Source organism: Urocitellus parryii, chromosome 1 (genome assembly GCF_045843805.1).
Source record: "Urocitellus parryii isolate mUroPar1 chromosome 1, mUroPar1.hap1, whole genome shotgun sequence".
NCBI classification, from domain to species: Eukaryota; Metazoa; Chordata; class Mammalia; order Rodentia; family Sciuridae; genus Urocitellus; species Urocitellus parryii.
In genome coordinates this window covers 62,651,395-62,678,335 of record NC_135531.1, presented here as the reverse complement: position 1 = coordinate 62,678,335, position 26,941 = coordinate 62,651,395, and the positions used below count along the sequence as shown (strand labels likewise).

The window sequence follows — 26,941 nt, the reverse complement described above, 5'->3', positions numbered from 1 at the left end:
GACCAGCCAATCTAACATTTAGAGTAAATCCAACTTTACTGTAAACTTTGAGATAATTGATTCTCATAATAAGCAAATAGGCTATTCTTTTGTAAACTTTAAGCACAAAAGTTGAAGGTGGTTATTGCTACTTAAACCTAAATCATGCCTGTTCACTAAAACCACACCTGACAAGATTCTATATTAGAAAACACATTGAAACTAAGCTTGTGGAAAGATTGGGAGGGTCTCTGACGGTCCACATGAGTGAGCGTTACTGTAAGAAAATATGTCCACATCAAGCTTGAAGATGGCCTCACACTGGCAGGAAAGGGCAAAGAAGAAGTAACAGAATGAAATTTTAAACTGACCTTGGTAGATTATAACAATGATTAAAAACAAAGAACTCAGTGGAAATGAGTGGCAGGACACAAACCACAGGACAGAAAAGAGAATAGACCCTGAAGTGACAAATCATAGCTTTCATCCACAGACACTATTTTCCCCAACCCCATTCAAATTCTGGAACATAAATGAGGGAGCACATATAGGTTCTTCCCAAACCCAGACCCTATAAGTGGTTTTGTTTTCTGTGTGGGTTTTGGTGTTAGGTTTTATTTCATTTTTTCTGATATAATAATGACTTCTGCCTAATTTACTCAGGAAATAACCTCAAAAAAAAAAAAAAAACAAAACTTAGGAATCAACCTAACAAAAGAGTTGAAAGACCTCTGTAACGAAAACTACAAAACACTAAAGAGAGAAATTGAAGAAGACCTTGGAATATGGAAAGACTGCCCATGCTCCCTGAATAGGCAGAATTAATATTGTCAAAATGGCCATACTACCCAAAGCACATAACAGATTTAATGCAATTCCAATTAAAATGCCAACATCATTTTTCAAAGAAATAGAAAAAGCAATCATGAAATTCGCTTGGAAAAATAAAGAGACCCAGAATAGCCAAAGCAGTGCTTAGCAAGAAGAGGGAAGCAGGAGGCATCACAAAACCAGACCTTAAACTATACTACAGAGCCATAGTAACAAAAACACAGTGATATGGCACCAAAACAGACATGTAGACCAATGGTACAGAATAGAAGACACAGAGACTACCCCACAGTTATCTCATACTAGACAAAGGCACCAAAAATATTCACTGGAGAAAAGAGCTATTTAACAAATTATGCTGGGAAAATTGGAAATCAATCTATAAAAAATGAAATTAATTAAAATGAAATTAAATCCCTATCTCTCACCATGCATGAAACTCAATTAAAAGTGGATCAAAGATTTAGGCACTAGAACAGAGATCCTGCACCTAATAGAAGAAAAAGTAGGCCCAAACCTTCACCATGTCAGCTTAAGATCTGACTTCCTTACAAGACTCCTAAAGTGCAAGAAGTAAAATCAAGAATCAATAAATGGGATGGATTCAAACTAAAAAGCTTCTTGTCAGCAAAGGACACAATTAATAACATGAAGAGAGAGCCTACAGAATGGGAGAAAATCTTTACCACACACATCCCAGACAGAGCATTAATCTCTAGAATATATAAACAACTAAAAAAACTTAACACCAAAAAAAAGCCAAATAACCCAATCAATAAATGGTCTAAGGAACTGAACAAGCACTTCACAGAAGAAGAAATACAATTGATCAATAAATATATGAAAAAGTTTTCAACATCTCTAGCAATTAGAGAAATGCAAATCAAAACTACTCTAAGATTTCTTCTCACTCCAGTCAGAATGGTAATTATCAAGAATACAAGAAACAATAAGTTTTGGTGAGGATGTGGGGGAAAGGGTACACTTATACATTGCTGGTAGGACTGCAAATTTGTGCAATTATTATGGAAAACAGTATGGAGATTCCTCATAAAACTTGGAATGGAACCACCATTTGACCCAGCTATCGTACTCCTCAGTTTATACCCAAAGGACTTAAAATCAGCCTACTGCAGGATCATAGTCACATCAATGTTAATAGCAGCTCAACTCACAGTAGCTAAACTATGGAACCAACCTAAGTGTCCTTCAACATATGAATGGATAAAGAAAATGTGGTATATATACACAGTGGAATATTACTCAGCCTTAATGAAGAATGAAATTATGGCATTTGCTGGTAAATGGATGGAGCTGGAGAATATTATGCTAAGCAAAATAAGCCAATCCCAAAAAACCAAAGGCCAAATGTTTTCTCTGATATGCAGATGCTAATTCACAATAAGGATTGGGGGGCTAGGGAAAAATAGAGTTACTTTGGACTAGGCAGAGGGTAGTGAAGGGAGGGGAGTGGGTATGGGGGTAGGAATGAAAGTAGAATGAATCAGACATTATTACCCTATGTACATCTATGACTATACGACTGGTGTGATTCTCAGAGAATGAGAAGTTATACTTCATATATGTATGATATGCCAAAGTGCATTCTATTGTCATGTATAACTAATTAGAAGAAATTTTTAAAAATAGTGACTTCTGCCTAATTTATCCAGGAAATAGAATTAAAAGAAAAAAATACTATTGTAATGAAGAGATGATCATTATTGCAAGACACTATTACCTATGCCATATAGATATTGCAGGGATTAAGTAATAGTGTTTTATGTTTATGAGCACATAGTTAAGTGCTTATAAGTATTGGCCATTACTAATTAAACATTACTATCTTTAATGTTGATCATGTTGACTGTAGTTTAACAATACAGCAGACGCTATGCTGAGCATATGTGTGCCTTATCTCCCCGACTATTGTGAAACTAATTTTATAGATAGTGAATTGAGGCATGGGAAGTTCATAAAGTTGCCCAAGAGGGAAAAACTGGTAACACTAACTATTTTAGAAAGGTTCCTATTTATTTATTTATTTATTTATTTATTTAGCGGCTGTGATCAAAGACCTGTTAAGAACAATTAGAAGAGGAAAAGTCTATTTTAGGGCTCACAATTTCAGAAGTCTCAGTCTATAGATGGCCAACTCCGTTCCCTAGGGCCGAAGATGAAGAGAACATCATGGTGGAAGAGTGTGGTGGAGGGAAATAGCTCAAGAAATCCCACCAGGAAGCAGAGAGAGATGACTCCACTCACCAGGCATAAAATATATACCCCAAAGGCACACCCCCCATGACCCACCTCCTCTATCCAGGTACACCCTACCTGCCTACAACATCACTCAGTTAATCTTTATCAGGGGATTAACACACTGGTCGGGTTAAGGCTGTCATGACCCAGTCCATTTCACCTCTAAACCTTCCTGCATCGTCTCACATACATTTTGGGGGAACACCTCACATCTCAACCATAACAGTAACATCGATCACACTGTCTATATTCAAGACTTAGTACCGAACATCTTCAATGCATCATCACGTTTAGTCCATATTATATTGTGAATTACATACTATTATCCTCATTTTACAAATGAGGAAACTGAGGTCTAGGAGGTTCAGCTGGCCTCAAAGTCACACAGCCACTGAGTGAAGGAGCTGAGATTTGAACCCAAGCAGCCTGCTTTGTACTGCTGTGCACCGTGGCCTTCTGGGAGAAGGGGTGGTGGGACCTCACTTGCATCACACAGTCCTTACCTGCACCCTCATGACCATCCTAGCACTGCTTTCCTCCAGGGTTAGAAGAGTAAATCTTCCTGAGTCCCATTCTCTGCCCATGCCCAGCTCATTTCACTTGAGCAGCGTTTCAGAGAGAAGGTGACCTAGACCATCCTGTTTACCCCTGCACCGATGCTGGAGATTTCCCACCTCCCAGCCCAAGCCCTTGCTTCTACCCCTAAAGCCAGAAGATCCCCCTTCCCATGGAAACTTGGCCTTCCAGAGCTGAGGAAGCTGTATTAGAAACATTCCGTATATTGAGCCAAAATGGTATCATGTACCTTAGTCTCTCTCTGTGCCTTCGTTTCCTCATTTATAAGATGAGGGATGGGTGGATTATAAAGGGATTAAATTAGATGCAAGCTAGGGGCTGAAGTTGTGGCTCAATGGTAGAGTGCTTGCCTAGCACATGTGAGGCACTGGGTCTGATCCTCAGCACCACATAAAAATAAATGAATAAAATAAATGTATGATATCCATCTACAACTAAAAAATATTTTTTAAAAAATTAGATGCAAAGTGCTTAAAACAATGCATAGTCCATTATTACATTCAACAATGTAATAATAATATTATTACATTGATAATTTTTATTTTTATTATCACTTCTCCCTATTGATTCTGCTCCTGAAAGTTTTATAGGATGATTCCAATCCTTTTGAACTCCCCTCTTTCACTATTTTGTCAGCTGCAGCCTGCCCTTATCTCCTTAGATCCAGGACATGGTACTTGTCTTCTTGATGGCCTTGTATGCTTCATCCTGTATCACTCTGTTCTGACCTACATGCATCGTCCAGAACTGCCCTTCCTGGATATTGCTTAGGTACATCAATATCCTCTTCAGAAGCCAAACTGGTTCTTGCTTGCTTTCATATTAGGGTGGATTTAAGTTTCTCTCTTAATTTCTTGCCAAACCATACACACGTGCTATTTTCTTTGGGCATGAAAGCTTCCTATCTTCTCTGCACTTCCTCTTCTTATTTGCAGCAAAAAAATTTTTAAAGCATTATGTAATTAAAAGCGCCAATGTTTGGTTATACACCAAAATGTTAATAGCAACTAATAAACTTACAAGTTTTTTTTTAATTTTCCCATTCATACTTTTCTGTATTTTTCAACATGTGTATAATAGGATCTATAATTAGAAAAAATAATGTGTTTTATAAAAGTACAATCACAAACTATTCTAGACAGAGTCAGGAAGATGCCTTATGCAACCTAGAGAGCAGGGTTGCCTTTCATGAAATTCAGGAGTATCCTTAGGCATTCCCCATTTGGTGAATCCGTTGCCTATTACTTATCTGTGTCTTTCAAACTACATTGTTACCTCAGACACTTCCTTCAAACAAAAATTAGAAAAGTACGCTGTATTCAGTGGACATCACAGATTGTTGCTTATAGATTGAATTGCTCTGTAGCAATAGAGATGAGAACCTGGACCCCTACTGACCAACTCTCCATCCCCTCTCAAGATAGCTCTTGAGATCTGGAACTCTTTCCAGATGTGGAGAACTGTGTTTTCCACCTCATTCTAGAAACTTGAGCTCCTTCAGATTTTACTCAGATTAGGAGCACTGTAAATGTACTACATAGTATGTAAGATAGGGATATCCTTCATGCACCCTAAAATTTTCTGCTAATCTCCTTTTTCATGTCCCAAATCAATACATATGGCTAATTCATCTTATGACTGAGTATTTTTGTCTGATCAGAAAGTTTTATTATCTCAGAGGTGGCTTTCAGCTCAGAAGAAAAAGAGAAAGATATATTTGTTTATGCCTCTCTCTTAGTTTCTCCATAGTTAGAAACTCCATTGTTTCTGCCCAGAGGTCAACAAACCCAATGCCCCTTTCTTATCCATCCTGCTGATGGATAGAGTGTTTGGTACTTCTAATTTGTGGTCTGAAACCCTCTGCTCTCTTGGCTTCTGTGATGTCCTGTTTAACCAGTTTTTTTCTTCACATTATTTTCTTCTTCTCTACCTCACTTGCTGACAGCTTCTCTTTGTCCCTTGGTGCTCTGTTTCTGGCTTTCTGCTTTGCTTCAGTCAACTAATCCATTCCCAGGGTTTGATGGTTACTGCATGGTAGGTGATATTCAAACCAGTGTGTGCCTTCAGTCTCTGAGACAGGGTCCAGTGCTGGATATTTCTACCTTGAGTTTATCCAACTCCTCAAGTCAGGACGCCTAATGCTGGACTCATATTTTCCGCACTGTTTCCTGCACCAGCATCTCTATTCTACCAACATCAACAATATTCTCCCAGTCATCTAGCTAATCTTAGAATTTTAATTATCTTGCATAACCTTTTTATCATGAAATACCTTCCATTGCACTTTCAAAACTTCTCTTAGATCTCTTTGCTCATCACTTCTTGTCATAGAATTTCAGAACAAGACACAAGACGGTTTATTACCACATAGTTGTTAACCAACAAATATTTCTTTTTTTTTATTCAACAAATATTTCTTAAATTTAGATCTAGTCCAACTCCGTCACAGAAGTTTTGTTTGTTCACATGCTAAGAAAGCAACCCCTCCTCTCTATCATCCCAACTGTCTATTTCATACACTACCCATTTAATAATGAAAACACCAATTTAATAATTCAATATTTCTTATGCATAGAGATACAATATTCTCAACAAAATATTGACATATGGAATCCAGCAATATATCAAAAGGATTATATGTCAGGACCAATCGCTTCTTGGCCTTTTGGCTAAGATCAAGTGTAGTATCTGTTCTTATCAGTTTAATATGTCAGGACCAAATAAGATTTATCCAAGGAATGTAAAATTGGTTTAAGATATGAAAATCCTATATGACAAATTATAATAAGTAAATAAAATTTTAAAAAAAATATCTGAAAATCAGTTCATATAATATACCGTATCAATAGAATAAAGGACAAAAACAAAAATAATCTCAATAGTTGCAGAAAAGCCTTTAGACAGAATTCAACACCACTTCATGATAAAAGCACTCAAACTAGAAATAGAAGGAATCCTATTCAACTTGATAAATCCCATCTACAAAAAAGAAAAAAAACCCTATGCTGATATCACATTTATCTGTGAAAGACTGAATGCTTCCCTCCTGAGATCAGGAATGAGATAAGGATATCTGCTCTTGCCATTTGTATCAGCATTATACTGGAGAGTCTAACCAGGAAGTTTAGGCAAGGAAAAGGAAAAAGGACACCCAGTTATTAGCAGGGACATAAAACTATTAGGATCTTGTATATTAAAAAACCTAGGGTTCAGGTTTGAATGCTTGCCTAGAATGTTCAATGCCTTGGATACAATCCCCAGCACTGGAGAAGAAAAAGAAAAACCTAATGAGTCAACTGAAAAGCTTTTAAAACTAACAAGTTTGGCAAGGTTGTACAATATAAGAGCAATATACAATAATCACTTGTATTTCTTTTTTTTACTGATTTTATTATTATTATTTTAAATACACGACAACAGTGGAATGCATTACAATTCTTTTTACATATCTAGAGCACATTGTATTTCTATAGAACAGTAAAAACAAAGCAAACATGAAGTTATGAAAAGGGTCACATTTGCAATAACATCAAAAAAGAATAATGGTATTTGTGGATATACAAATGACTGTTAGATTTAGATTTTACACTCTAAATGGGTGAATTGTATCCTATGTGAACTAGGTCTCAATAAAGCTCTTCGAGAAAATAATCCAATCTTTAAATAAATTAAATCCCTCTTTTGTCTCCCTGTTGATTAGAAGAAAAAGTGGTAATTCCTACAGCCCAGTATTTAGCACTTTCTTGAGTTTGTTTCACCCATCTATCCAACTATTTACCTTTGCCTCCTGCAACAGCTACATTACTTGTCCTTCAAAGGCACTAAATTGTTGGAACTGTGTCTTCCATTCTTCAATCTAAAATTCCCATCTGTGCATCCAATTTTTATAGTCATTTCTTGCTTCATTAAGCTTTTCTGTGTGTTCACCACCCATGTGCCAAGGCACTGGGCTAAGGCTTTGGGTTGCAGAAGTGAATCAGGCTTAGAACACACTGTCAATTTTATTACACTAAAAGTGGTGTGTGTTGGCAGATGGCACACAGGTGCTCTTTTTAAAATCTTCTGAAGTCCCATTTCATCAGTCTTTCCTCTGTGCTTCAGCCATTATCAACTTCTTCCTACTGTGATCTTTTAAGATATTTACCATCAGGCCTCGGTCACATTCTGCCTCATATGTAATACCTTATCCCTTCATATGTAATACTTAGCTTCCTGTTTAATTTGTAAATTGTCTAAAGCTCATGTGTATTCATTTTCTGTTGCTGTTATAACAAATTACCACAAACTTAATAGCTCAAATTGACACCAGTGTCATCTGATAGTTCCATGGGCCACAGGTCTGACACAGGCCTCCCGGGGCTGACATCAAGGTGTGGTAGGGCAGCATCCCCTTCTGGGCAACTAGTACAGAATCAGTTGACTTGCCTTTTCTCAGCTTCTAACAATAGTCCATATTACTTAGCTCATGGCCTCCTTCTTCCACTGTCAAAGATAGTAGTGTTCCTTGTCTCTGACCCTTCTCCTGCGGCTAAACCTCAATCTTATCATCACAGAAGCAATACTCCTTGCTTCTGTGGACTCAATATGATTAGGTTGGACTCACCAGATAATCTAGAATGATCTTCACATCTCAGAGTCCTTGCCCTTAATCATGTACCTTTTGTCATGTAAGGTAACATATTCACAAGTTCTAGAAAATTAGGGTGTGGACTTCTTGGGGGACCCTTATGCTGTCTGCCTCACCCTATCTTAGACTTCTTTGCATTGCATAAGAATCTCACACGGTATCAATGGATGGATAAAAAAGTACTAACAACAAAAATGACAGCTGAAACTGGGGTAGCTATATAAAGAGATATAAAGAGTGAAAACATTATTAAAAGGGCTTTTTATCCCCAAATAATGAAAACAGCAGTCAACCAGAAGTCACACTTCTAAATTTATAAGAACTTAACAACATAGTCTCAAAATGTGTGAAGCAAAAACAGACAGAACTAACAGAATAAATAAATTCTCAATTGTGGTGACTTTTAACAAAACTCTCCGTGACTGATAGAACAAACAAAAATGCCCATAAAGCTATAAAAGGTTTGAACACCAAAGTGAACACACTTGACTTAAGTGATTTGTGGATCACTGCACTCAACAACTTTGTGTGTGTGTGTGTGTGTGTGTGTGTGTTTTAAATGAGACTGGAACATCAAAGATTGACCATGTAGTAGACCATTAAGCAAGTGTCAACACACTGTAATGAATTTAAATCAAATACTGCAAATCTAAAATGATCCTAAAATGAAATGTTTATTAAAAAAAAGAATAGATATGTCCTTTGATGGTAGTAAAATCGAATCAGAAATTAGTAATAATAACTGGAAAATTCTCAAATATTCATGTTTTCAAATAACTATTTCAAATAATCAGAATCAAAAAAGAAATCACAATGGAAGTTAGAAAGTATTTTGAACTGGACTAATGAAAATACATATTTAAAATTGCATGATAAGAAACTAGAAAATAATTGATAGTATTGAATGTATGAATTGAAATTTTAAAATGCTAAAAATCAATTATTCAAGAATTACAGAAAAGAGCAAATCAAGCCCAAAGAAAATAGAAATAATAAAGATACTCTTCAACTCCATCAATTTATCTGCAAATGCCATAATTTTATTCTCTTTTATGCTGAGTAATATTCCATTGTGTATTCTTACCACAATTTCTTTATCCATTCATCTATTGAAGGGCATCTGAGTTGCTTTCACAGTTTAGTAGTTGTGAATTGTGCTGCTATAAACATTGATGTGGCTGCATTACTGTAGTATGCTGTTTTTAAGTCTTTATAGTATAAACTGCAGAGTGGGATAACTGGATCAAATGGTGATTCTATTCCAAATTTTCTAAGGAATCTCCATACTGCTTTCCAGATTGGTTGTACCAATTTACAGTCCCACCAGCAATGTATGAGTGTGCCTTTTCCCCCACATCCTCGCCAACACTTACTGTTGCCTGTATAACTGTCATTCTGACTGGAGAGAGATGAAATCTTAGATTAGTTTTGATTTGCATTTCTCTAATTACTAGAGATGTTGAACATTTTTTCATGTATTTGTTAATCACTTGTATTTCTTCTTCTGAGAAGTGTCTGTTCATCTCCTTAGCCCATTTATTAAATTGGGTTCTTTGTTTGTTTGTTTTTGGTGTTAAGTTTTTTAAGTTCTTTATATATCCTGGAGATTAGTGCTCTGACTTGTGTGTAGCAAAAATTTGCTCCCAAAATGTAGGCTCTTTCTTTAAGTTATTGATTGTTTCTTTGCTGAGAAGAAGCTTTTTAGTTTGAATCCATCCCATTTATTTATTCTTGATTTTATTTCTTGCACTTTAGGAGTCTTATTAAGGAAGTCGGGACCAATCCAACATGATAAAGATTTGGGTCTATGTTTTCTTCTATTAGGCACAAAGTCTCTGGTCAAATTCCTAAGTCCTTGATCCACTTTGAGTTGAGTTTTGTGCAAGGTGAGGGATAGGGGTTTAGTTTCATTTTGCTGCATATGGATTTCCAGTTTCCTAGTACCATTTGTTGAAGAGGCTATCTTTTCTCTGCTGTATGTTTTTGGCACCTTTGTCTAGTAGGAGATAACTGTATTTATGTGGGCTTGTCTCTGTGTCTTCTATTCTGTACCATTGTAAGACCCATGTAATTTTTAAAAAATAATCAAAACAGTACTTGTACACAGTGTGACATCAATCACATCAAACATATATTTTCTTTGTGCTGGGAACATTCAGAATTTCTCTAGGGCTGGGGAGTATCTCAGTGGTAGAGTGCTTGTCTAGCATGTGTGAGGCCCTGGGTTCAATCTCCTGTACTATGGGGAGAAATATCCTGTTTACTAGCTATTTCAAAATAGCCAACCAGTTGTCGCCAACCATAGTTATCCTAGTGTGCTATGGAACATTAAAAGTTTTCCCTTCTATCCAACTGCACCCCTACACCCATTTACCATCCTCTCTCTACCCACTCTTCACACCCTTCCCAGGCTCTGGTCACCACTATTCTGTTCTCTACTTCTTTAAGATCAACTTTTTATTTATTACATATAAGTGAGAGCAGGCAGAATCAAAAACAAGATAAGGAACATTGCAAAAAAGGAAATCATAGGCCAATTTTTGCCTTGAGCATAGATGCAAAATTTCTTTACAAAATGTGGATAAAGCAACATATAAAAGGAATAAATATCATGGCTAAAAGGGATTTATTCTAGAAATGCAGTGATGGTTTGACATTTAAAACTCAGTCAATATAATTAATTACGTTAAAGTATAAAAGAATATATTCTCATGTAGAAAAGGCATATGCTAAACCTTAACACCCATTTATATAATTTAGGGAAAAAATTACAAATGGAAATAGAAAAGATCACCTTTAATCTCATAAAATATATCTACAAAAATTTTATATTGAGATTATACTTACTAGTAAAATATTAAAAACTTTCCTCTGAAATCAGAAATGAGTCATAAAGTCCTACTATCACTACTTTCATTCAGAATTGTGCTAGAGATTTTTTTCCAGTATCATAAGGTAAGAAAAAAGAATAAAAGATGGGAAGTTAATCTATAGGAAGTATTTTCTTTTTTTTATTGGTTGTTCAAAACATTACATAGCTCTTGACATATTATGAACTCCCATTTTTACCCCGTATACAGATTGCAGAATCACATCGGTTACACATCCACATTTTTACATAATGCCATATTAGTGACTGTTGTATTCTGCTACCTTTCCTATCCTCTACTATCCCCCCTCCCCTCCCCTCCCATCTTCTCTCTCTATCCCATCTGCTGTAATTTAATTCTCTCCTATAGGAAGTATTTTCATGTGATGTGATAGCATGCATAGAAAATCCAAAGAATCTATAAAATTTGGGATTAGAAAATCCAAAAAATCTATGATCTATAATTAAGAAATAAATTTAGCAAAGTCACTGTAAATAAGATTTTTAAAAGCCAATTTTAAACAGCAAACATTTAGAATAGCAGTATCAAATGATATCAACCTATTATGAATAAACCTAACCAAAGTGTGACTCCAGACAAAAAAAATCATAAAACATAATTAAGAGAAAAGTTTTTAAATGCCACGTAAATGTCAGGCTTCACTGGTTTCATTAATTGTAAAACTCAAAGTTTGAAATACCCACCCCCACAATTGATCCCTAGAGTCAGGACCATTCTGATCAATATCCCAGCAGGCAGTTTGTGAAACTTGACAGGCTGATCCTAAAATTTACATTGAAAGTATTAAAGGCCAAAAATGATGAAATCAAATCTTGATGAACAACAGACTTGGGGGACATATGCCAACAGCTGGAAAAACTTGCTGTCATTCAACAGTAAATAAGACTGTGGTATTAGCACAAGGACAGACAACAGCCCAGCTGTTCGGGATGGAGACTCCAGAACTGTGCCGTCCGGTGCAGAAACCACTCATCACATGTGACAACTAAAATTAACTAACATTAACTCAAATCAAGTGTTGAGTTCCTTGGTCGCAGCAGCCACATTACATATGCTCATGGCCACACGGGGCCAGTGCCTGAAATACAGGCAGCCTGAGTTCAGAACATTTCCATCATCATGGAAAGTTCTACTGGACAGTGGGGCTCTAAAGACATTCCATGTTCATCACTCCATGTCGAAATATTGTTTTTGACAAAGATGCCACTGTAGTTGACTGGGGAAAGAACAGTCTTTGCAATAAATGGTATTTGGTCAGTGGAGAACTGAGGAGAGTAGAATTCTCATATAGTGGAATAATATATAGCAATTAAAATGATGAGGTACTGGAAATAGCTGGATCCCAGCAATGTAGATGAACTCACTGACATTATGTGGATCCAAAAGCAGCCAGAAATCAGAGTAACATATTGTAAGGTTCCAGTCATGTTAAGTTCAAAAGCAGGCAGAATGCCTCTCCTAGTTAAAATCAGGACAGCAGTTACCTTGGGAAGAGGAGGGAGTACCAAGGCTGCTGGCAGGGCCTTGAAGTCCCAACAAAGCACTGTGCCTTGAGTGGCTGACGTTTACAGGGGACAGTTTCCTGTTCATCAAGCTGCATGCCTGTTATTTGTGTACTTTCTCTATGGGTGTTATAAAAAAAAATATTGTTTTCTAGCAACCTGTAGGATGACACAGAAAAAAAATAATTTCATTTATTAAACAAAAATAAAAGATGAAATTTTTAGATAGACAACAGTTTTTAAGTCTGAAAATATCAGATATAGGATGTGGACAAATGGGAAATTGCTAATAGGAGAGCTGACTTGTATACATTGTAAAGTTGGGAACGTATGTACCTTGTAACTGGACGGTTTTAGTTCTAGACACAGACCCTAGAGAAACTTCAGCACCTGTGCACAAGGAGATATGGACAAGTATTCACTGCAGGATAGCCAATAATAATAAATAATTATAATAGTTAAAACAAACCTGAGAGCTAGGGTTGTGGCTCAGTGGTAGAGCACTTGCCTAGCATGTGTGAGGCTCTGGGTTCAATTCTCAGCAGCACATTCAGTAAATAAATAAAATAACGATATTGTATCCAACTACAATTAAAAATATTTTTTTTAAAAAAACCTGAATGCTCATCAATAGGGTAATAGAAAAATGTGCTATGTTTATATAGTGAAGTATTGAAGTTAAGAGGAATATATGTATGTGCTTAAGAGAAATATATGTATGTACAGTGAATGAGAATGTTGTAGAATATGTATGATACAACACATGTACATTTTTAAACTCTGAAACAGTACTGTATACTATTCCTCAGCACACAGTCTTGCTACTACATTTTACAGTGACTGAGGAGACACTGGAGTCAGGACAGCAGCAGCCTGTGGAGGAGTGAGGGTGAGGGACTGGGATTGAGGAGGGGGTCAAAGGAGTCTCAACTTCATATGTGTTGCCCAGTTTTTTAATTAAAAAAATTAAAAAGCAGGACTAGGGATGTAATTCAGTGGTAGAGTGCTTGCCTAGGGGCCCTCACTTTGATCCCCAGTATCCCTCCCAGATTAAATTAGTTTAAAATTTTTAAAAAATAAAGTAAGTAAATATAGCAAAAATGGTATAACCATTTTTGTGACCATATTTGAAAAGTTAACAGAGGAATGCCAACTATATTATATTATGTAATAATATAACCCAGGAGGTATCTGTTCCTCCTGGGTTATATTATTCTTTATCATTTTCTCTTTGTTTCATTTCTCAAGATGAAAAACACAAAATTGAGATAATAGTGTCTTTCATTGTTTAGTCTTAGCCTTATTTATTGTTTGGGTGTTTTATGTTCCTGTTGGTGTTAAGAGAAAAAAAAATGTATAAAAATATAAGTATGATTGAGATAGCTGTTTCCCTTTTTTGTTGTTTATGTTCACAAAGCATGCTTGTTTTATTTAACATTCTTGGATATCAGAACGTGGCTTTCATTCAAATGTGTGAGGAATAAGACGTGAGGGCTCCCAGTTGTACCACAGTCTGTGTCCCGAGAACCCACTTCCTGTGATAGACAGCCTCACACACTTCCACCACCAGAAGCATCTGTTTGTGTTGGAGCCAAAATATCCACAAGCAGAGAAGCAAGAAGTCAAAAAACATTTTCCTCTTTGGTGCTACAGATTTATTGCTGTGCAATGACTTAAGAACGAAGCTCTGAAACCACCAGTGGTTTACTGGATCAGTCTCTGTATGTGTCCACGGGGTCAATTTCAAAGGCTGACAAAGAACGGGTCTTCTGCCTCTTCCACTGCTAGCTTTCCTTCCTGCATCAAACTTGCATTAAAACCCTGGGGAGCAACAAAATCCTGCTTTGGGGTGAACAGGGGCACTCTCAAAGCCTTTTTTTTTTTAATTTTTTAAATTTCACTTGGTTGTCCAGGCTCATCTTGAACCCCTGGGCTCAGGCGGTCTTCCTGCCTCAGCCTCCCACAGTGCTAGGACTACAGGTGCTCATACAGTGCACCCAGCTTCTCAAAATATTTTATAAAAGGAAGATAGATGACTAGTTTCACCACCATGTGTAGTCTGCACTTTTATAGACACACCACACACACTGTGGCAATTAGTTATTGGGCTGGTAATTCAGCAACCTTCCCAAGTGCTCCCAAGACAATTGCTGTGACCATATTTGAAAAGTTAACAGAGGAATGTCAACTGAAAACAGACTAAATATTATGCAGCTAGGTTCTGAGTTGAGGCTTTTAAACATGCTCACATAGGAATAAAGTGAAGGAACCTCCATCCCTTACCTTCATAGATCCACCAGGGTCTTTAACTAGAGTTGAACTCCCACAGCTCCTTATACCCTTTTCCCCAAGGGCAGGTGAAAGAGGGAGTTAGCCAAAGAAGGAACTGAGCATGCTCAACCTAGACCCTTTTGTGTGTCTAACATCAGAGCTACTGCATCTCCTAGATATATATAAGCTTTCTTCTCTGCTCTGTGTATTCCTAGGGATTCGAGTGGTTGTCCAGCAAGATCAATGGTGCTAGCCAGGCATGATGGTGTACACCTGTAATTGCAGCTGCTTTGGAGGCTGAGGCAAGAGGATTTCAAGTTCAAAGCCAACCTCAGTAAAAGTGTGGCGCTAAGCAACTCAGTGAGAGCTTGTCTCTAAATAAAATACAAAATAGGGCAGGGGATGTGGCTCTATAGTTGAGAGCCCCCGAGTTCAATCCCTGATACCCACACCCCCCCATAAAAAAGAAAGAAAGAAAAGATTAATGGTGGTGACTAGGTCTTTCTAAGTCAAGGGTCAGTTATTAACAAGGTTTCTCTGGCATGGATCTGAGGCTATGTTCTCTCCAATTGACTTTATCAGTAAAAAAAAGCATTATTTTTAGCCCCATCTGTCTTGCCTCTGCCTCTTAATTGGTTCCAAACTCAAGAGGGAGTAGATATTAGTCATTGCTTCCCCTCAGAAGCATAACAATTAATTACTACAAGACCTCAAAATGATAAATTAATGTATTGCGTGATATCAACCAATAATTTGTATACCAAATTTATTCTTATACCCATAGTTATTCTGTCTGAATAGTTAATTGAGCATTGCTCACTTACTTTTAGATTGCATAAGTGTTGCTTTAAAATAAATATATATGTTATTTTCGTGGTGTGCTTAAATTCTCCCACCTTGAGATAGACTGCATTAACATATGCATTTTAGAATTTATTACACTATCTACATAGATATAAGTATCTACCAAAAATGCATTTAATTTGTACATTTAAGAGGGAAAAAAAAAACACCAAAATTCAAAAAAGCAACTCCCTGTGCTGTAACACAACACTGTTCTGCAATGGCCAGCTGCACATTGGCAGAACGTAGCGATTTTAAGGATGAATTAGTATTCTAATCTCTTTGGGATTTCCTTTATATTTGTGGTGGTTTATGACTGACATTTAATGTAACTATAGCTTTCTGTTTATATTTAATAAAAGATTCATTTCTGTGGTGGTACACACATTTGCACTCCACTGGTGAATAAAAGCTACTGTTCAGCAAGAAGGATATAAAATGCTGATTTATAATGACATGTTCCAATAACAGCAATCTAACTCTTCCAAACTGTTTCTTCTCAGGTCCTGGAAGCAGCATGGCTCCGGCAAAGGATGATCCTTCTCTTCCCAAGTATTCAGCCTTTAACACATCTGTCCATGCTGCCATTAGACTAGGAAATTGGAAACTGCTCACAGGCTTCCCAGGTAGGATGCTTAGCTTAGCCCAGGTCCCCTCCTGCAGTGAACAGGACAGGGCTATGTCCTCTGGGTTGGATCATATCACCAGTCTCACTGAATCTTGGGATTGTATTCCCTTGGCCATTTCTCTGGGAAGGGAGGACTTTATCGCTCTCATTCTAGCCACTTCCCATCTCCTCCTACTTGGCTCCTCAAAGCTCCTAGGACCCGCCACTCCTCTCACTTTGCTGAGATACCTGAAACATTAACTCATTATTCAGATCTTCTATGGTCCTCCTGATATGTGCCATAAGAAGACAAGGATTTAGTCAAGGTTTTCTTGTCCCACTCTAAAGACTGTTCCTAATTACATGGCTTCCATGCTACCATGGACCAAGTCAGCTTCCCCACCACAACATCAAGGAAAATGTATCCAAGTAACTCCTGCATTTTGCAAAACTTATCTCTGGGGCTGCTAAATCAGGAGCTAATGAGGAGGAATGGTTGAGATTGTTCCCTCCCCCGCCCTGCAATTGAGAATTAACTATAGCAGGAGTGAAAGGAAGAAATTCCATTCAAAGGCTTCATGGAAAATATGGATTTCAGGTATGTGTGGCTTTACATCTAGCTAGCAGAGAATCTCTGAGAGCTAGCCCTCAACCAATGGTGTAGCTGGGGAAGGAGGCAGTTTCGGTTTCCCTGATCGTATTCTCCAACCTATTTTACAGGGACATTTTGTAAATGGTAGTAAGATGGCTAAGGCTGTGATGCAGTTAAACAGTGCTTATAATGGGGGGGGGTGTTCTTGGTATTTGCAGCTAGACAGATCATTTGGAACTGTCCTGTGGAGTGTAGGACATTCTAGCATCACTGGCCCATGTCCAGTAGACACCAAGAGCGCTGTCACCCCCCAATCATGTGACAATTAAAAATTTCCCCTCACAAATGTGCACACATTTCTAGATGTCTTTGGTCAAAAAGCAGCAAGACATGTCTCACTAAAGCACCAGAATCAGATTCTGAAACGAATCTGGAGATAGCACCAAGCGCCACATCTTTTTCAGATATCCACACCCACAAGCCAGTACGGCCTTGTCCCCCGAGTTTCCCCAAGATTAGCAGTTGCCTACAGTGCTTCCCCAGTAAATGATTTTGTTTCTTTGCCAGGCTGTGGTGCGTGGATCCCCCCACCATCTCAACACAACGTCTCTGAAATACCCTCATCGGACCCACCAAGCAAGACCCTCTGGCTCTTTGATATTGATCGGGACCCGGAAGAAAGACATGACCTGTCCAAAGAACATCCCCACGTGGTCAAGAAGCTCCTTTCCCGCCTTCATTTCTACCAGAAGCACTCAGTGCCTGTACATTTCCCAGCAGAAGACCCCCGCTGCGATCCCAAGGGCACTGGCGCCTGGGGCCCCTGGATGTAGGATGTCGGGAGGTTGGAATGCATTTCTGTTGCAAACTGGACCTCAGTTCTTGAATCATGCAGCCTCTTGTCCCACTTGTCCTCCCACTCCAGGTTCACCTGGCCCTTCTAGTGCTCTAAACCATACCACGGAGTCCAGTATCAACCCTAGTGCATTTAAGAAGCTGATAAAATCTGGAATGCTCCTGCCATGGGCTGGAGCTGGTGTCTGCAAGCAGGGGTGGCTGGGTTCATCCACTCTTGCTAAGCTCCGGGACAGCTGGGGACTTGACATGGGAAGTTCTCATTGAGTCCTAGAAGCTGGAGCAGCTGGCTCTTGTTGCCTAGCAAGTCAGACAGTAGATTTCCCTCTGCCAATAACCAGTTTTATTGGAGTGACTCACATTTCTTATAACGAATGAAGGGAGCAGACAAATTGTTAATGGTTCTTTTGGCCGGGAGTTCTGTCTGTCTGTGAGAGATCTTGCTCAGGCCTTCCATGAGAATGACCCTCCTCGGCTCACCCCTCAATTACTCATCTCATCACCAGCATAAGGCCCACTTCACTAAGGTCAACACAGCAAAATACCAACACTTTGGTTTTGGTTTTTACAATAAAGAAAAATTTTTAATACTATTTTTCCCCCAGCCATTGCTCATTCTGTCGAGACTTCCTGTCACCTCCAACTGTGACTCTTTACCTGCCATTCCTTTTGACTTCAGTGTCCTGTGGAAGGCCACTTTACCACTCCACTCTGAGCACTCCTGAGTTTTGGAACAATGCTGAGCCTTGCCTTCCTTTTGCCTATAATACTAAAGCCAGAGCCCTGCTCAGAGAAGGTGGCCAGGTTGCTCTGGGATCATGCCCAAGGGGGACCCAGGAGAGGGCCAGGTGGGAGATGCTTGGGTCCATGGCATCTGTCTGCTAAGGTTTCTCCTTGAGTTGCATGGAGGTCATCATCAATATTGTGGCTTTAACTCCTGACATATAACAAGTTGCACTGCTATTCCTGAGGAGAGACTTGTAATACTATCTTACTCTATAATATATCAAAGTAAGACTATTGGAAGGATATGGTGCTAGAACTAATGACATTTATTATCTTTACCCAACACCTGGGTTGGCAAACACCTGGCCAAAATGTCCCCAATCACCCCAAATCCTGTGGCAGATAGTAATAACTAACTGAGCCTGAATGTTACTCCTGCATCCTTCCAGTCCCAGGGCTGCAGGTAGCCATTAGTATTCTAAGATTGGATGTCATCACTATTTGACGCTTGTTTGTTCTCCCTATTGTACCCTCAAAAGCTGTAGCCAGTTCTAGTTCCTTGTTTTCTGTGTATACTGAGGATGTTCTATAGTCAAAGAATTTAAAGAATTTTAAGGAGTACTTTTAAAAATCTATCATTTGAGATTTTGTTTTATTCAGGATAAAACAAAGTCTCATTAGATTTTCTGATTCTATACAAGGAGATTAAAAGGTTCATGTTATTATTAGTGTATTAATGTTACTTCTTTCCAAATTTGCTTGCCTTTAAAGCAGATTTTATTCATTTGTGAGCTTGTTTTTCTTTGTTACTATACGAGTCTTCCAGATTTGAGGGATAAAATAAAAAATAATCATTTAAAAAATATGACAGCTGTGGATATGGGGCTCCTATTGGGATGATGAAAAAGTTCTGTATTGGGGTAGTAATGACGGCTGCACAACATCATGAACCCCCTCCATGCCACTGAATTGTATACTTCAACATAGTGAAAATGGCAAATTTGATGTTATCACGATTTTTTAAGCTTGCCAATTTTATAGTTTATGAATTATACCTCAATAAATCTGTTACATAAATAAATACATGAAAATTATCACAGTGAAAAAAAAATGTGTCAGATTTTGCCCTAAGATTATACACTATAAAGTAAGGTGTTGGAGGTAGGTCAAAGAAGAGGTGGAGCAAAAACAAAGCACTAACGGAGAGTTTCACCCTGACCATTGCCCTTATGATCACCAAGGACAGATATATCCAAACAGCTGTGTAACAACCCAAATTTAGCACCTTAAAATAAAACACTTTTATTATTTCATACATAAGATGAGTATCAGAAATTTGGGAGTAGATAAGCAGGGTGGTTGTGACTCCTGGTCTTTTTGACTCAGTAGTCAAGCAGTTGAGCAGGGCTGTGGTCATCTGAACGCTTGGGTGGAATTGAAGGCTTTACTTCTGAGATGACTCACCAAGGTCTTGGCTTCAGGCCTCAGTCCCTTGATACATGGGCATCACCATAGGCTGCTTAAAGGTCCTCAGATGGGCAGATTATTTCTAGCAGAGCAGGGAATATGGAGATGTGGAGAGAGAGAGAGAGCAAGCAGGGGACTAGAATGCGTTTTATGACCTGGTCTCCACAGTCGTATATAGATAGCCCTTGCTGTTGGGATGTGGTAGGACCCTTAGTAGGTAGAGCCTGGTGCAAGAAAGTTAGATTATAGGAGGCACACCTGGAGAAGAATTCTGGAACACTGGTCCCATGACTTCCTCTCTTTTGCATCCTGGCCTCTGTGAGGTAGGGGCGTCTGGCACACTTCATGAGGTGCGGCCTTGACACAAGACCCAAAACAGTGGGCCAGCAACCATGAACTGAAAACTCTAAAACAGTGAGACAAAATAAATGTTTCCTCTTTATAAGTTGATTTGTCTCATGTATTTGTTTCAGTGACAGAAAACAGGACTAACATATAATTTAAAAATACTAATTTTTTGGTTTTGATTTTTTGAGTGTTTGCTATATACCAGTCAGTGTACTGAGTTGAGAGGATTAAAAATAACCAGAGGTGATGTTTGTAAAGATCAGTCCTTTTTTTTTTCCCCCAGTATTGGAGATTGGACTCAGGACCTTGCTGATGTTGTACAAGTGCTTTACGACTGAGCTAAATCTCCATCCCCTATTCAATCTTAATTATAGGAGGATTACTTTGTTTTCATCTCTTCCATTTTTTCAGTATCCAGTCTTTATCCAAACATAAAATTATTTAAATTAAGAAAATAAAAAAGGAAGAATTATTTTAGGTCTTTTGACAAGGCACATTGGAAAACTAACAAGTGTCCATCAACAGGAAAATGGGATGTATAAATAGTGGAACACTTTTCAGTTGTAAAAAGGAACTGAGCTCAGGAGGCTGAGGCAGGAGGATCCAAAGTTTGAGGCCAGACTACAACTTACTGAGACTCTGTCTCAAAATAAATAAATAAATAAATAGAAAGGGTTGGGGGATGCTGGTCAGTGGTAGCACACCTCTGGGTTCAATCACCAGTGCTACAAAAACAAAAATAAGAAAGAATGGAATTCTAATACACTTTACAATATAAATTAATCTTGAAAACATCATGCTGCATCAAAGAAGCCAGACAAATGGCCAGTATTGTACGACTGCACTATTATGAAATAGGCAAATTCGTAGAAACAAACTAGATTAGAGGTTACCAGGGTCTAGGGAAGGGGAGAATAGGGAGTTTCCTTCCGTTCTTCATGGGGTGATAGAAAATTTTGGAAATAAGGGTGATGTTTGTACCACATGGTGAACATGGTCAATGCCACTAAATTGGTTGCAGTGGCAAATTCTATGTTATCTTTGCATATCTTATCTCAATGGAAAAGCAAACACATGGTGAGGGGAGTGCATCAAGAAATTCTGAATTGGGAGAGAAGAGAGCAGCAGAAGAAAAAGTAGCTGGGCTGAAGGGCTGCAGCCGATGTTACGGCAAGTAGCTGAACTTTAATTTCTGATATAGATTGGACTTCCAGGTAAGACAAAAACTAATCAATGGTGATGGAAGTCAGCATATTTGTTTCCTTTGTGGGAGGGGAGATTGGCAGAGGAGGGGCCAATAACCTTTTGAGGTTCAGAACATCTTACCCTGGTTGATCTCTACATGGGTATATGCTTATGTCGAAATTTGTTGAGACATATTCTTGTTACTTACTCTACAGTTTATATCACATATGAAATTTAAAATTACTTTTAAACAAAGACAAAAAGTAAAAACACCTGCCCTTCGAGCAAAATGAATGCTACAATATTTATCTTTTTGTTTTGACAACCAAAATGGGCATATAAACACAACTGTTTGTAAATAAACATTTTCAGTGCTTCAGGGAAATTCATTATTTGAAGAAACTTTTTTGAGAATCCATTGGTAAACACAAGTTTAGGTCTTGTATTTGCAAAGCCTAAATGCATGGATTTAGATTTCCTAAGTTGAGCCTTCACTGTTCAGGTTTCACTGACGGGTTCACATGCATATATGAGGGGCTGGCAGAGGAGGATCAGAGACCAGGCAAGCCATACCAACATATCTGGAGGTGGAGCCTCGCTGCCCAAGTTGTTTTCAAAAGTGATTCACATTGCAGAATGTATTAGAATGCCATGCCCTCTTATGGCTAAAAAAAATGCCAGTATAAAATAATATAATGCTATTATAAAAAATAATTTATATAAATAAACATAATGTATAAATATTGTGATAGTTTATAGTATATATTATATACTATATTTTACATATTGCATATCATATGTAATATATATTATATAATATGTATTTATATATAAAATAGCATATTCTAGTATTAAAAATATTCCAGTATGCCATGTTTTGTATATCCATTTTTCTGTTGATGTGCCCTTGAGTTATTTCTCTGATGTGCCTTATAAAAAGATATTACAATCTAATTCTTTGCTGTAATGCTCTTTCCAGCCTGATGTAAGAATATTCTGGCCAATATATCGACTAAGTATATTAAAATTGTTCTTATCCTCTGCAGTGATCACTTGAACTTAAAATCCATTTTTTTTTTTTTTTTGTCCAAGTAGAGAATAGCCAGGGTTTGTAGATTGGTTCATTTTTAGGATGTTGAAAAGCCAGTCTGTTCACCCTGACCATCACCCTTATGATCACTAAGGACGGTAGATGCAAACAGTCTAGAAGCAGTCACCACCTGCCTTTCACCTTTGCCCTGTTGCCATGGGAGACACTCACCTGAATGGCACCTCCCTGGGGCCCATTTAGAAAACTAGAGACATTTCATTCTCAAAGTAATTCACAAGAGGAACCAATCATGGGTTTCCAGATAGTTCATTACCTTTATTACTTTTCTAACAAAGGCGTTAATACAATATCACTGTAACAATTTTTTTAAATACAGAAAACATACAACAAAAAATTCATCCATAAACTACTACCTACAGACAGCTCCATTGACCTTTGACACCTCTCTGTAAGAGAGCAATCAAGTGGCGCCTTCCTAAGTTTGTCTTTGTGCCCAGATGAGTTCTCACTAGAGATTTAAGATGGTAGATAAACAAAGTGTCACCTCTTCAGGAAATCCTCATTTTAATCTTATTAATGAAGTACAGAGGCTCCCAATATATTTACTCCCCAGGGCTGGGGGTTAACACACACACTCCACCACCTGCTTGCTTTCCTCCATGAGCCTCCAGAGGGGGTCTGGCCACAGAGGGGCCAGTGTGATCAGTCAAGCCAGCCAGCCAGGGGTCTGGCCTCTAGTTCAGATCAGAGTCTAACAGAGTCCAGCAGAGGAGGTAAACACACACCTTCCTTCCTCAGGTAAACAGGTAAGTAATTTACTGAGTTTTTGTTTAATTCAATGAATCAAAACTTAGATTTGCTGTTTGTAGGTAATATTCATTGGAAGTGAAGAAGGGATACAGATGCCAGGCATGGTACCTCCCCCCAACAGAGGAAGAGGGTGCATCAGATGAGACCCTGCTCCCAGATGCTCACCAACCATGGAGCTCAAAGGTCAGGGGGCAGATAGAAGAAGGTCCCAGGACAGGGCCTGAAAGAGGAAGGGCTTTGTGGAAGGGCTCTCAAGTTGGACATGTATTGCTTCCAGCCTAGTAAGAAAATTCACATTACTTTTTTTTTTTTTTTAACATCCTGAGCACAGTGAGTTCTTGTTACAGAAATCCTTTCTAAAGTGAAAACCTTTGATTAGAGCAAGCTTTGAATCTGTGAGAGAAGTTGCTGGTGGTGGCATTTTAATAGGTTATTCTTTGGTTCCCATAGAACATCTGGGTTTCTCGGTTCTTAGGCCAGAGCTTGAGTGAAAGTGTTTAGGTTTACGACATACAACTGATGGAAATATGTGTCCCGCCCCCACTACAAGGATTCAGGACTCCTGGACACGGAGAAGGGTCTTTCTCAGTGAGGCCTGCAGTGCACTATATCTGAGGTCCAGTGGGAATCCTGCCCTACCAAAAAAGCCACTGAAGCTCACAGGGCTGGAGGAACCCCAGTAATCCCCTCAGCCTCACAGGACATCCTAGGTCACTCACAAAGGCCCTTTCACTGCTGGAAGTCAACGTGGAGCTTTTCCTTACATTCTTCACTACAATGAGTACTCCAAAGCCACGCTGTTTAAGATCGCCATAGTGAAGGGAAAAATCATTATCATTGGTAATCATAAAAATGCAGACAATGAATAAAAATTGCTCTCTAACTTGGAGTAGAAACTATTTCTAGTAGAAGAAAGAGAATTGAAGAGTGAATAACCTTTGCACTAAGTGACTCAGTATCACCAATGCCAGGTCTGTGACTTGGCAACACTGCCTGGAGCCAAGGAACTTCCCAAGGGCAGAGACAGCCCACATTGCGTTCTGGGTGGTGCCTTACAGTGACTGGTAACCTCACTTCCTAATGTCACCACTGCTCCTGTGCCCTCCATTCACCATTTTCTTTAAGAAGAGTAATAGCTACACTTTTTTCTTAACAGTTTGTTTTGGTTGTTCAGGATTCTAAATGAGTGAAATATATAAACACAATAGGAAACCAACATACACTTCTGCAATATGGTAGAAAATCACAGAGGATCCTAGGAAGGCAGAAAACAAGAAAGCCAATAAGTTGTGGGGGCAGCAATACACTGAGATGGGATGTTTGGAAGAAATAACTCAATAGTGAGATGAGAAAAAAGAAACAACATGGAAAATTTCTGGATTAAGGATTTCCCTGATCCCGGTTCTAATCCCCTTTCCCCAGTTTAGTTTCTGGGATTATGATCTCTGGTCCCCTGGATCATAAGGCTCCCTTCCCAGTAGACTCGGTGTCAATGAGGCCTGGGATTTGCTCCTATTCTGCCCCACCTGCCACCTCATATGCCCTAGGTGTCCATGTGGGCTTCATCTGGCTCCAATTCTCCACAACCTCTTTTGGATTCTGATTTAGCCCATCATGTACTCCATATCTTGCTAACCATAGAGGCAAGGGGAAAGCTTTTTCGAGAACATACTATATGCCAAACACTGATGACTTTTCCAACTAAACTTACCTATTAGGTAACTGTTTTTTGCTTTTTTTTTTTTTTTAAAAACTCAGGGACATTCAACTTCTCAGCCACATCCCCATCCCTATTTTGTATTTTTAGTTAGAGACAGGGTCTCACTGAGTCGGTTAGTGCTTTGCTGTTACTGAAGCTGGCTTTGAACTTGTGATCCTTCTGTCTCAGCCTTCCAAGCTGCTGGGATTTCAGGTGTACACCACCGCACCCAGCTGTTTTTGCCATTTTGCCGTTACTCTCCCATGAAGTCAGTAAGGCAGTGAGTTGGAATTGCAGCCAGACTTCTCTTAACCCAAAGCCTCCACTTTCTATTGTGCTCCTCTGCATATTAGGACCCTCTTGTCCCTTCCTTTCCTTCCCTTTGTCCTGCATCTCTAAGAACAGAATATAATCTGTAAGAAGTCCTGTTTTTGCATTTTCCCCAGGGAGCCTGTGGTGAGTGATAGTCAAAGCTAGAGTTTAAGAACATCAGGATCACAGAGGCTTGTGAGGAACGGGGAGCAGGGGAACCCGGGAGTGGCCTGATACTGCATTTAGCCAAGAAGCAATTACAGCTGAAAGTACAAAAGAGTGGGATGGAAAACCCAACTGGGGGCTTCCAAAATAGAAAAAGAATTTTTTTGAAAATAAAATTTACTAATGTTTTTCATATACTTTATATGAAAATCGCCTTCTCACAGACAGGTCACAGAAGTTGTTGACCATCTGTGCCTTCATCTCAGTGGAACAGGGACAAAACATAGAGCACATGCTGATCTGGAAGAAAGGTAAGGTTTACAGGTGGATTCTTGAAGCTCTCTCTGGCTACAGATGATAGTGCTGGCTTGAAAATGGAATTGAATGTGAAGCTAGTTCTGTGGCCAGTTGGCATCCACCCCACCTGGTTTTTAATCTTCAGTTGGCACTAGTTACCTTCTTGTTGATTCTGGAGGAGGAGCAGGTTGTTCCTACTAGGAGCTCAGACTACTCCCCTTCATGGAAAGTCAGCAGGACCTCATTCACCCTGTGTGGTTATAGAAGCTCTGAGAGGAGGAGTAACAAACACCTCAGCTAGGTGGGATATTTTTTAAAGTTCTGTTTGTACTAATTGATCTCTAGGTGTCAGGATGAATGGAGGTAAAGCAGATGCTAGCCTGCATATGTAGACTTTCTTGTAAAGAATATTGCTTAATGTCAATCATCAGTAGTATAAGAGATCAGGTCATAACAAAGCCTATCAACTTCATCAAAAAGCATACATATGGTGCGTACACCTGTAATCTCAGCTACTTGGGAGGCATACACCTGTAATCTCAGCTACTTGGGAGGTGGAGGTAGCAGGATCCCAAGCTGGAATTTGGAAGCCAGCCTGGGTGACTTAGCAAGACCCTATCTCAAAATAAAAAGTAAAAAGGATTGGGGATGTAGCTCAGTGGTAGAGCCCTTGCCTATTATGTGAAAGGCCCCCATACCACCACAAAATATACACACGCACACACACACACACACACACACACACACACATATATATATATATATATATATGAAAATATGTTTTTAAGTATCAGACTATATTACTTGCTTTACCCCTAAAAGTGGTAACTTCACTTCTAGATGTTTCAGAATGTCTCAGTAGAATGTCCAACTTAAGCAATATTAAACACCAGCTATCCTTAATCCTTAGGATTTGAAGGAAAACCCTTACCTAGGGAGGATTTGGGGGCTTGAGTATGCAAATCTTCTATCTTAAAACTAGAAAATAAAGAGTATTGCTTTGTGAGGATCTCTCCTTGAAAAGAGGAACAAATACTATGTTTAGATT

General features: G+C 38.6%; 1 protein-coding gene and 1 pseudogene across 1 annotated transcript in view; both read left to right on the top strand.

The window, feature by feature from the left end:
* Arsb (arylsulfatase B) overlaps positions 1-19,257 on the top strand; it is a 172,357-nt gene extending 153,100 nt beyond the window's left edge. The window contains exons 7-8 of the mRNA XM_077796079.1: positions 16,283-16,405; positions 17,546-19,257. Of these exons, the coding sequence (XP_077652205.1) occupies positions 16,283-16,405; positions 17,546-17,811 (389 nt within the window). The 3' untranslated portion in view covers positions 17,812-19,257. The remainder of the gene's footprint in view (positions 1-16,282; positions 16,406-17,545) is intronic.
* LOC113185989 (U2 spliceosomal RNA) lies at positions 6,295-6,416 on the top strand (annotated as a pseudogene).
* Positions 19,258-26,941: the final 7,684 nt, after the last annotated feature.